The sequence below is a fragment of the Triticum urartu genome, chromosome 1A (genome assembly GCF_056163025.1).
Source record: "Triticum urartu cultivar PI428250 chromosome 1A, HENAU_Tu73, whole genome shotgun sequence".
Taxonomy (NCBI): Eukaryota; Viridiplantae; Streptophyta; class Magnoliopsida; order Poales; family Poaceae; genus Triticum; species Triticum urartu.
Window position 1 is genome coordinate 549,934,288 of NC_141873.1, and position 12,864 is coordinate 549,947,151.

General features: G+C 43.7%; 1 protein-coding gene and 1 non-coding gene across 2 annotated transcripts; one reads left to right on the forward strand and one right to left on the reverse strand.

Annotated features, from left to right (window-relative positions):
• Positions 1-6,872: 6,872 nt before the first annotated feature.
• LOC125538659 (protein MIZU-KUSSEI 1-like) lies at positions 6,873-7,901 on the reverse strand. The gene has a single exon (XM_048701929.2). It carries the CDS (start codon positions 7,809-7,811, stop codon positions 7,011-7,013), a length of 801 nt encoding a protein of 266 aa, XP_048557886.2. The 5' UTR covers positions 7,812-7,901; the 3' UTR covers positions 6,873-7,010.
• A 347-nt stretch (positions 7,902-8,248) lies between these two features.
• Positions 8,249-8,322, forward strand: TRNAV-CAC (transfer RNA valine (anticodon CAC)). The gene has a single exon. It is a non-coding gene; the product is annotated as a tRNA-Val (tRNA).
• Positions 8,323-12,864: the final 4,542 nt, after the last annotated feature.

Genomic DNA, 12,864 nt, shown 5'->3' on the forward strand with positions numbered 1-12,864 from the left:
ACGAAGTCTAACTCTCTTCCTATGCATCGGCATGTCATAAAAGAACAATTCATGCACACCTAGTAAAGGCCAATGCATAGTATAAACAGTTTCTTGCAATTTTATCATGTTGGAAACATAGAGAGGTGGATATATAGTTCCTCTCTCATAATAATTACAATTAGGAGCAGCAAGCACATGCATATTATATCTATCAAAATCATCATGTGCAACGGTAAAAGGCAACCCATCAATATAATCCTTAATAAAAGCAAACTTCTCTGATATTGTGTAATCGGGAGAATTCAAAAAGATAATAGGACTATCATGCGTGGGTGCAATAGCAACAATTTCATGTTAACATAAGGAACTATAGCAAGTTCATCTCCATAAGCATAATTCACATTGGCATCTTGGCCACAAGCATAGCAAGCATCATCAAAAAGGGATATTTCAAGAGAACCAACGGGATCATAGTAGTCATCATAGCAATCATCCTTCGGTAAGCACGAAGGAAAATTAAACAATGTATGAGTTGAAGAGTTACTCTCATTAGAAGGTGGGCACGGGTAGCTAATCCGCTCTTCCTCCTTTTGTTCTTCGCTCTCCTCCTCATCTTTTTCATCCAATGGGCTCACAGTTTCATCAATTTCTTCTTCCATAGACTCCTGCAAAATATTAGTCTCTTCTTGGACAGCGGAGTATTTCTCAATATATGGTTTAACTTAGGCATTAGAAGCATAATTATCATAGCAATATTTAAGTATGGCAAAATTTTCAGATTTGTGAAAAGTAGCATCATACTTTTCAATCAAAGAAGCAATTTCATAAGAACCCTTAAAAGCAACAAATTCTTCAATTTGTTGAACATCATAGTAACTATAAACACCTTTAGCATACGAAGATACGATTCCATTATCACTAAACTCACATTGGTAGGGAAGGTGTTTTTTAGGGTTTTCAGAACAACAAGTAAAATCATATATTTCACATAAATTCCAAGCATAGCATTGCAAACGATGAATTTGACCCAATAGAATTTTCCCTTTTTCAGATATTCGGTGTCGCACATAACAAGCATGCTCATCTAAAGATTTTCCCTCAACTAAGCTAGTTGGGGTTTCAGCACGAGCACATAGGGATCGAAGATGATCCAAGTAATAAGCTTCAGCAGTGTGATAGATTTTGAGTGGTTCTTCAACCATTGGTTCAGTAGGTACCACTAAGTTTTTTGGTATTTTGCGTTTCCTACCCATAACTAAAGATAGAAAACAACTAAGAACAGCAAATAAAAATTACTTAGTGATAAAGCAAACAAGCACACACAAGAATATTCACCCCACGCTATTGCTCCCCGGCAACGGCGCCAGAAAAAGGTCTTGATAACCCACAAGTATAGGGGATCAATTGTAGCCTCTTTCGATAAGTAAGAGTGTCGAACCCAACGAGGAGCTAAAGGTAGAACAAATATTCCCTCAAGTTCTATCGACCACCGATACAACTCTACGCACACTTGACGTTCGCTTTACCGGTAACAAGCATGAAACTAGAAGTACTTTGTAGGTGTTTTTGGGTAAGCTTGCAAGAAAGTAAAGAGCACGTAAATAAAAGCTAGGAGCTGATTAGATAAAGACACAACTAAATTAGTTTTAGTAAAGAGCTTTTGTCAACAAGAAAATTATTTGTCCCTAGGCAATCGATAACTAGACCGGTAATCATTATTGCAATTTTATTTGAGGGAGAGGCATAAGCTAACATACTTTCTCTACTTGGATCATATGCACTTATGATCGGAACTCTAGCAAGCATCCACAACTACTAAAGATTCATTAAGGTAAAACCCAACCATAGCATTAAAGTATCAAGTCCCCTTTATCCCATATGCAAACAACCTACTTACTTGGGTCTGTGCTTCTTTCACTCACGCCACCCACCATAAGCAAATCATAAGCATATTGCAAACCCTACAGCGGGAATTCCTCACGCTTGCGCGACACGGAGAGCACCATAGGACAGCACCAATAATAAAACATACAACTCAAACCAATCACGATCATTAAATAGCCATTAGGACAAAACAGATCTACTCAAACATCATAGGATAGCCATACATCATTGGGAAATAATATATAGCGTTGAGCACCATGTTTAAGTAGAGATTACAGCGGGTAAGAGAGAGGTTACACCGCTGCATAGAGGGGGGGGGAAGAGTTGGTGATGATGGCGGTGAAGTTGTTGGTGAAGATGGCGGTGATGATGATGGCCCCGGTAGCGCTCCGGCGCCACCGGAAGCAAGGGGGAGAGGGCCCCCCTTCTTCTTCTTCTTCCTTGACCTCCTCCCTAGGTGGGAGAAGGGTTTCCCCTCTGGTCCTTGGCTCCCATGGCGTGGGAGGGGCGAGAGCCCCTCCGAGATTGGATCTGTTTCTCTGTCTCTCTCTGTTTCTACCTTCTCCTCTGGCTCTGTTTCACCGTTTCGTATATATATGGAGATCCGTAACTCCGATTGGCCTGAAACCTTCGCCATGATTTTTTTTCCGAAAATTAGCTTTCTTGTGGCAAAAGAAGAGTGTCAACCGCCTTACGGTGGGATCACGAGGGTAGGGGGCGCGCCCTAAGGGGGGGCGCCCCCCTACCTCGTGACCACCTCGGGCACTGGTTTGCGTTGATTTTCCTTCCGAATTTTCCATATTTTCCAAAAATAAGCTCCGTCCGTTTTTATCCCGTTTGGACTCCGTTTGATATGGATATTCTGCGAATCCAAAAACATGCAACAGACAGGAACTGGCACTGGGCACTGGATCAATATGTTAGTCCCAAAAATAATATAAAAAGTTGCCAAAAAGTATATGAAAGTTGAATAATATTGGCATGGAACAATCAAAAATTATAGATATGAGGGAGACGTATCAGTGGACAGGGTGTGGGCCCCCTGGTCTTCATCTTTGGCGAGGATTTTTCATTATTTATTATAAGGTATTCCGTGGAGTTTCAGGACTTTTGGAGTTGTGCGGAATAGGTCTCTAATATTTGCTCCTTTTCCAGCCCAGAATTCCAGCTGCCGGCATTCTCCCTCCTTATGTAAACCTTATAAAATAAGAGAGAATAGCCATAAGTGTTGTGACATAATGTGAAATAAAAGCCCATAATGCAATAAATATCGATATAAAAGCATGATGCAGAATGGACGTATCACCCTCCCTGGCCGGCCGCCTCTCCCCCCCTTGGTCCTTTATATACGGGGGCAGGGGGCACCTCTAGACACACAAGTTGATCTATTGATCTATTCCAGCCGTGTGCGGTGCCCCCTCCACCATATTCCACCTCGGTCATATCGTAGCGGTGCTTAGGAGAAGCCCTGCGTCGGTAGCAACATCATCATCGTCACCACGCCGTCATGCTGACGGAACTCTCCCGTGAAGCTCTGCTGGATCGGAGTTCACGGGACGTCATCGAGCTGAACGTGTGCTGAACTCGGAGGTGCCGTACGTTCGGTACTTGGGTCGGTCAGATCATGAAGACGTACGACTACATCAACCGCGTTGGGCTAACGCTTCCGCTTTCGGTCTACGAGGGTACGTGGACAATACTCTCCCCTCTCGTTGCTATGCATCACCATGATCCTGCATGTGTGTAGGAATTTTTTTTGAAATTACTACGTTCCCCAACAAGAACAACATGGTAATTCACTTTGGTTATAAATTTTAAATGCTAAGAGAAGTTGGATGCTTGATAGATGGTTTTGAGATATAAAGGTGGTAATATTAGAAGTGTGCTAGTTGAGTAATTGTGAAATTGATGAATACTCGTGTTGAAGTTGGCAAGTCCCGTAGCATGCATGTATGGTAAACGTTATGTGTCAAATTTGAAGCATGGGGTGTTCTTTGATTGCTTTCCTTATGAGTGGCGGTCGGGGACGAGCGATGGTCTTTTCCTACCAATCTATCCCCCTAGGAGCATGCGCGTAGTGTTTGGTTTTGATGACTTGTAGATTTTTGCAATAAGTATGTGAGTTCTTTATGACTAATGTTGAGTCAATGGATTATACGCACTCTCACCCTTCCATTGTTGCTAGCCTCTTCAGTACCGTGCATTGCCCTTTCTCACTTTGAGAGTTGGTGCAAACTTCGCCGGTGCATCCAAACCCCATGATAGGATATGCTCTATCACACATAAGCCTCCTTATATCTTCCTCAAAACAGCCACCATACCTACCTATTATGGCATTTCCATAGCCATTCCGAGATATATTGCCATGCAACTTTCCACCGTTCCATTTATTATGACACGCATCATCATTGTCATATTGCTTTGCATGATCATGTAGTTGACATCGTATTTGTGGCAAAGCCACCGTTCATAATTTTTTTCATACATATCACTCTTGATTCATCGCAATCCTGGTACACCGCCGGAGGCATTCACATAGAGTCATATTTTGTTCTAAGTATCGAGTTGTAATTCTTGAGTTGTAAGAAAATAAAAGTGTGATGATCATCATTAAAGCATTGTCCCATGTGAGGAAAGGATGATGGAGACTATGATTCCCCCACAAGTCGGGATGAGACTTCAGACGAAAAATAAAAAAAAGAGAGAAAAGAGGCCAAAAAAAGAAAGAAGGCCCAAATAAAATATATAAATGAGAGAAAAAGAGAGAAGGGACAATGTTACTATCCTTTTTCCACACTTGTGATTCAAAGTAGCACCATGATCTTCATGATAGAGAGTCTCTTATTTTGTCACTTTCATATACTAATGGGAATTTTTCATTATAGAACTTGGCTTGTATATTTCAATGATGGGCTCCCTCAAATGCCCTAGGTGAATCGCGCGTGGTCTCCTACTGGATTGATACCTTGGTTCTCAAAAACTGAGGGAAATACTTACGCTGCTTTACTGCATCACCCTTTCCTCTTCAAGGGAAAACCAACGCAGTGCTCAAGAGGTAGCAGAGCGAAGCTTAATGGGCCTACGCCCACTTCCGCTTGCGTGAGCGCTACTTTCTCGGTTCAACACTATAGGTGCTGACATGGCGCTTCTGGAGCTTGACATGATTTACATGGAAGTTCGTTGTGTTGGAGTGTAATGTTCAGCCTCTTCCATTAGTTAGGAATTATGGAGCAGCTAGCTGGTGCATGAATTCACTATGGTATCCGAGCTGAGAAGTCTTGAGTTCAAGACCCTGTCAACAAAATATTAAAATAAAGACTCTGCGGCCTACATCGATCCCACGTCTAAGAACTAAAATAGCCTAGACTTGCAACCAAGAGGTTCCACGTTCAACATACAGTATACACACTAAATAATTACGGCCTACCCCTGCTTCCGCTGCCCACGTCATAACTTCAAAGTGGCATAAACGTGAGGGGGGAGTGTTGGAGTGTAATGTTCAGCCCTCTCCCATATTTCGGACTTTTGAAGTAACTTTTTTTAGACAAACTTTTAAAGTAACTGGCTGAAGCATGAATTCAATAGGCTTAGCTCCTGCGGCGGGCTACCTCCGGCGGTGCCTGGGCTGATGAGATGGAAAGATACGGCGTCTTTGGAGCCCACTACCCTCTCATAGCTCGCCCCCATATACACCACCTCCTCCTTGATTCAATGTAGAGTTGCACCCAACTTACATGAAAGTTGGTTCAATGTAATTAATGGTCCTTCCGAAAGATTTACCTAAAAATACTATTTGAGTTTTAAATGCAAAGGTTTATCATTACATTACATATATTACTCCCTCTGTCCCATAATATAAGATTGTTTTTACACTAGTGTAGTGTGAAAAATGTAGATCCATTTCTGGGCCCAGGTTCATCTGCATCCGGTGAAGAGAAAATGCACAATAGGTACTAAAAGAAAATCAAAAATTCTGATTTTTTTTTGCATGGAAGATTATTTGATGCATGAGATGCGCTTCAAATTTTGGATCATTTGGACATATGAATAGCTCTCATCAGAAAAGACAAATTGAGTCAGAATAATACATGAACAGTAAAAATTTTCGCAGATTCCAAATTTGTCTTTTTTGCTAAGTGCTACTCAGATGTCCAAATGATCTGAGATTTGAAGCGCACCTCACTCACCAACTTATCTTCCATGCAAAAAAGTATGGAATTTTTTGAATTTTTCTAGTATTTGTTTTGAATTTTTTGTTCATCGCTGGTGCAACTGAGCCTGAACACCGAATCGCCTCGTCCGAAAAACGCTCTTATATTATTGGACGGAGAGAGTAGTTCTTGAAAAAAACACTACATGCATGACATACCAAATAACCATAAAACAAGGTGCATATATCCCCCTTTCTTACAAATACTTTATTGAAACTATGCTAGAACTATACGAGTGCGGCGTTTCGGTGTCCAGGCTCATCTGCACTCGTCCAGGAAAAAATCAGAAAAAATTCAAAACAAATTCAAAAAAATTCAATATTTTTTTGCCTGGTAGACAATTTTCATGTGAGGTCCGCTCCAAATTTGGGATCATTTGGACTTCGGAGAAGCTCTCAACAAAAAAGACAAATCAGATCAGAATAGTGCATGAACAATAAACATTTTTACAGATCCCAAATTTGTTTTTTTTGCCGAGAGCTGCTCAGATGTCCAAATGATTTGAAAATTGGAGCGTATCTCACGCATTAAATTATCTACCACACACAAAAATTTGGAACTTTTTAAATTTTTTAATATTTGTTTTGATTTTTTTCGTAAGGGCGGGTGCAGCTGAGCCTAGGTTCAGAAGTGGATTACCGAGAACTATACACAGTTTACTCTCAGCTCTCTAACTGCAAGCATAGTTCAATATCAGTATTGGTGTGGCTAGTCTCAGTCAAGTGACAGAATATATAAAAATGAAGGAAAAAGTAATAAAATTTTACATGAATCTTCACATAAGGTCGACTGAAATTTAACAATTCCGTATCAGTATATATACAGACACGTTAACATTATATATGAGCGTTTTTTATATATTCTTGTAGCACATGCACGTTACACGCATGTCAGTGAATGTCACTGCGTACATACAGATACAGACAGTGAATCTCAATCGCCTCTGGTTCTCAGCAGGAAGAGGCTGAGCTCCTGCGGCGGGCTATCGCCGGCGGTGCGCGGGCTGATGAGATGGTACGACACCGCGTCCTTGGAGCCCACCACCCTCTCGTAGGTCGCCCTCATGTACATCACCTCCTCGCTGATCCCTTCTTGCTGCTCGGCGGCCGGCAGCGCCCCGACGCCGGCCGTCATCGTCCGCATGCTCTCCAGCACGCCCCGCTCCCACTCCGTCGGCGGCCGCCGCACCGCATGTCCCGCGTCCCGGCCGTTGCAGGACGCCGTCCAGACGTTTCTCGGGCGGGAGCCGCCGCCGGCAGCAGCAGCATTCTCGCCGGCCGCACCGGGCGCGGACGACCTGCCGCTGGAGCGGTGGCACTCGAGCGCGATGCGGAGAAGGCCGGACGCCATCTCGGCGGCGAGGGACTGCATGGGCACGGAGAGCTCGAAGAGGAACGGGGGCGGCACGGCGGGGTCGCGCTGCACGCAGAAGGTCACGCGGCCGCTGCGGCTCCCGAAGATGGTGCCGACGATGACGGCGCAGTGCTGCGGCTGCTGCTGCTGCTGCCGGCCGTCCTTCCTGGCCACGACGGAGGCGGCCGGATCGATGATGCTCTCCGGCTGGTTCTGCTCCGCGAACGAGAAGCTGAGGCGGCTCCTGGCGGCGTCGTCGTCGCCGCCGGGCTGCTGCCTGGCGGAGGGGACGCAGGCGGCGAAGATCGGCGCGAGGCAGCCCGTCGTCTTCTTCTTCTCCTTCTTCTTCATGCTGCCCCGAGTTTCTTCAGATGCCGACATCCGCTTCTTGTGTGCTGCTGATAAGGCCAAGTGAGGAAGATCTTATTGTGAGCTGGTGCCAAATGAGTGGGTGAGGCGATGATATATGTGGAGCGTCGGCGTGAAGAGCCATGTAGTGGATGTGGACGCACGGCACAAGAACATTGGGATCCTAACTTAAAGCAACATGCGTTGTTTTAGATGTGTCTTTTTGGACAGACGCCTCATGCCAAAATTTGTGTTCTTTGGAAGAAACTACACTGTGTTGTGTTTATAAGTAAGTACATCTTTTCGTCGTTTGCACTGAAGGAAATACGCGACTGATAAACTATAATCAGATGAAATAGTACCTTGGTAGGCTGGTGGCGCTTTTACAAAGAAACGGATGATGTGAGTGCTCCCACCAGATTGTACGAATTACAAGATAAATAAGCCTGTTCCTCGTCCAACATCAGCATGTCTGGGTGGTGTAGTTGGTTATCACGTTAGTCTCACACACTAAAGGTCCCCAGTTCGAACCTGGGCTTAGACATATACATATTTTTTATCTGCTTTACTTTTGACTTTTAGATACGTTGCGCAAAAGGTTCGTTTGCAAGAGATATCTCGTTATGCCTCACTGTCAACTTTTTCTTACTTATATCTTTTATATTAACACAAAATATATTGAGTAATAACAGCTTTTTTGAGTAACAACTAGCCCATGTGCATAATGTGGAAAGTGAACTTATGAGACTACTCACCCTTGGCCAGCAAGGTTATTGGTTTCAAAAAAATCATTATTTTTCACTAACCAAATTCACATGTATGGTCGCAACTTCTCGTGAATGTTTTTAAAACCAAGTCTCAGCCATTCAAAGTCTAACCGAAACACAACATGCATCACTAATAAGCTCTGTCATTTTGATGCATGATTATTCACTTGATGAACACTGATTAGGTAATATCTCCATACAGTTAATTCAAGTGTCACATTCAATTCCTTAAAGTGCCAAGCCACCATTAACTGTATGATTTGCCCATAGTCATCTCATAATTTGTTCCACGGGCTAGAAATAAATGAAACCAACAATATATGACCAAGAGGCGCATGGCATAAGAATACAAACACCTAAAGTGTTCATTATTCTTTTTTACCTTGCTTTATGTAACTTAAGTATAACAAAAGAGATTTGGTTTTTATGAGTTCATATTAGAGCATCTCCAATATCAGCCCTAAAATAGGGCATAGCAGTTTTTAGGGCACTGGGGGGGGGGGGGGGGGCAAAAATTGATCTCCAACAACTATCCTATCATAAAATAATTCAAAAGAAATTTGGGCAGCCCCCAAAAAAGGGCTCCAAGTGCTGCAAATATACAGTGTTTGTGCGGACGCCTTAAAACCAACCCCACCCTACAACCTCCAGCTGCAACCCCGCATGATCGCCACCGCCCTAATCGTCATCGTCGCCTCCAAATCCGTGACCACCGCACCCTGGCGCCGTCTAATCTACTCCCACCTCGCCGCCATCCGCCAACCGACTAAATCAGATTCACCCCGCATCCCTTCCCGCCGCTCTGTCGCTGCAGCTGAACCTGAAAAGCGCCCCATCCGGCCGCGTCACCTCATCTAGTAGCCTTCTCATCGTTGTGTCCTCGTTGCAGTCGCGTTATCGCCATGCCGCCGAAGGAGAATCCAAAGAGCAAAGTCGGCTTCAAGGCCATGTTGCGACCCTTCAAACGGTACGGCATAGAGTTCCAGCACGCCAACCATCGGTATTGGTTGGGGACCTTTTGGAATAACGACTTCGCCGCCCGCGCCTACGACATCACAGTGTGGCGGCTTGGTGTTCCGCTGGACAGGCTCAACTTCCCGAAGATTGAGTTGTTGGAGGCAGCAGAGCTCGCCGGGCTGAAGGTGACCATTGTGACCGCCTGACAAGGCCGAAGCCAAAGACCGATAATGCCTCTAAGGAGAGTGACGCGGAGATGATGGATACTTAATGTGTTACTCTGTTTGTCATGAACTTAATACTTTGAGATGCATGTTGGATAGCGGTCTTGAGATAGAGTAATACTCTCTCCATTCTAAAATATAGTGCGCACACGCTTCCCAGGTCCAACTTTGACCATAAATTTAGCCAACGAGACCGACTGCGGCGGGAGAAAAAAATTATATAATTAAAAACTTCTTTTGAATATGAATTCACTGGTATAACTTTTGCTCCCACCGCAGTCGGTCTCGCTAGTTAAATTTATGGTCAAAGTTGAAGCACGGGAATAGAGGAAACACTATATTTTGGAACGGGGGGAGTAGTACTTTGTCACGTATTCCATTTAATCTTTTCCTTTTTTTCCTATTTTCCAAAATCATGAACTTTTTAAAAATCATAAGCATTTTGCAAATTTGAGATTTTCCAAATTTCTAGATTTTTTTCAAATTTTCTAGTTCTAAAAATTAGCAAACACTTTTAAATTCACAAAGATTTTTCAAATTCGTGATTTTTTAAATACATGTAGTTTTTTCAAATCTGTGAATATATTTCAAATGCATGAACTTTTTTGAATTCGCAGGATTTTTTCAAATTCCTGACTTTGAATCTGTAAAGTTTTTAAAAATTTGCAAACAATTTTTCAAATCCGTAATCCTTTTTTAATTCATGTACTCACAATCTTTCTTTCTCCTTGCTTACCCCCCTCCCCCCTCCCACCATCACCAAAATTCCACTATCAATGAATTTATGTACTCAGAAATACTCGTGGAGGGATTAAAGCATGCCATAGAGTAATCTGGTATAGTAGATAACAGCTTGCCCATTCAACCTTTTACCTTCTCCCAAACTCGATCACTGAGATATTTGAAAGTGTCCTTCTTTGAATGCCCCGCGTCGGTGGGCATCCCTAGATATCTGCCACTCAATGATTCATTTGGGACATGACGATTTTTCTTAACAACATCTCAAACAATCTGAGGGCAACCTTTGCTGGAGAATATGGATGACTTATCTTAATTTATCCTTTATCCTGAAGCCCCTTAATAAGTATCTAACAAGTTTGAAACTTCATGTACTCCATTTACACTTGCCTTGGAAAACAACATGCTGTCATTTGCAAATAAAATATGGTTAACCAACGGAGTCGATGAGGCCACCTTGATTCCAAGGAGCTACGATGACTGAGAACGGAATTTTAAAAGGCACGAAATACCCTATGCTGCTAACAAGAAAATATATGGAAAGATTGGATCTCCTTGTTGTATACCCCTGAGAGTTTAGATTGTTCCAGTTTGCTCCCACTAAACGGACTGGAAAATACATCAAGCGTACCATGCCCATAATGACTGAAACCAAGCTGAGGCAAAACCCAAATTTCCATGATGGCCTGGAGATAATCCCACTCAACCATACCATACGCCTTCATCATATCCATCTTGAAAGCACAATGACTGCTGGTTTTGGCTCTACTTATCTTCATGAAATGCAAACATTCATATGTTGAGATAATGTTACCGGTAGTTAGTCTCCCAGGCACAAACACTAGTTGTTCTTCTGATATTATTTCCGGTAGGATCATCTTCAAACGACCGGTAAGAACTTTGGAAGCTATCTTATGGAAAACATCGCACAAACTTATCAAGCGGAACTGGGATAGCAAGGTCGGATTTGATACCTTAGGGATCAATACAAGAATAGTGTTATTTATGCATTCTGCGTTCTCTTCTCCTCGCACTATACTTAGCACGGCCGAGGTGATAGCATCTCCACAAACATCCCAATGGCGGTGCAGAAATGAGCTGAAAATCCGTCAAGACCCGGTGCCTTGGTTGAAAAAAATCTGAAAAAGTGTTTTATTTACTGTCTCCTTGATAAGGGGACATCACGATGGCATTCATCTCGGGGGTCACTTTGGTCGGTACACGCTCAAGAGCATCTTGTAGCCCCTCAATTCCCTCATATGTGTATAGGCTTTTATAATACTCTTGTGCCATAGACTGCATCTCGACCAGAACATCTGTCAAATCACCATCCATTTTTTGCAAGGCCTTGAACTGTTGAACAAGTTCTTCCTTTTCCAAATCGATGCTTGTAGGAGAAAAAACGTGTGTTTTTTGCCTTTTACACTACCAAAAGAATCCTTACTCCATCTGCCCAGGTTGATAACAAGCGATGACAATCTCGCGCTAACACTCTCGACCGATCGATCGTGACCATTCACACTCCATGCAGCATCAACGATGCCCATCAACTCTGCATGTGTTTCCTGTATTAGCTCATATCTGAATTCTCGTTGAAACCAACAGCTCGTCAGTAGAGACTAGCTAGTGAAGGAGCGAATCGTGTGAGGCAGACGAGTGAATAGTGCCAGCGGGCGAGCGAGGCGAGCTGATCCAGAAGAGCCAATTGTAGGTCCTGGCCTGCTAGCACAATGCGCGAGCGTCGAGGTGCTATGTGGCGCTTAAGGCGCTAAAGAGGACCCCTCATCGCCCCGGCCGGGCAACAAGGGCATCTCTAAAGCGGACCCTCAAATCATTTGCGAATGTTTGGACCGAGTTGTCCAACCGCAGTTTGCCATCCAACTCGTCTTGCATTAGTCCGCATACCAGTCCGCGCATTTATTTTTCTGCAAACCAGAAGTAAATCAGAGAGCTTTGCATTACTCCAGACCTTCGCCACATAAAACTCTGTCACCCCAGCCCACCCAAAACCACACATGTACACCGCGTCTCCATCCATTCCCCATTTCTCTGCATTTGCTTCCTCCCGTCCGCTGCCGCCGCTGTACCACCTCCGTCACCCGCCAACTCCTTGTTGGGCCTCTACGACCTCCACCGCTCCACCTAGTCGCCATGCCGCTTTGCCTATGTCGTCGTTGTGCACCTCTCGTATGTCCACCATGCAGGTACCATCCGTCCTTGTTGATGGCGTGAGTGGGTTTTACCACACCCGACAAGTGTTTGGTGAAACTTTCGTGCTAAATTTTTAACAATTTTGTCCCTTCTTTTGACAATGGATTATGACATGGAGTACATCTACGAGCACCATGTTGAGTCGTCTGGCGAATCATTCGATAAGGAGGATTATGCAAATGAAATGAC

What these genes read in the sequence shown, in the direction of transcription:
- LOC125538659 (XM_048701929.2), bottom strand. Translation starts at nt 7,811, where the DNA reads ATGTCGGCATCTGAAGAAACTCGGGGCAGCATGAAGAAGAAGGAGAAG.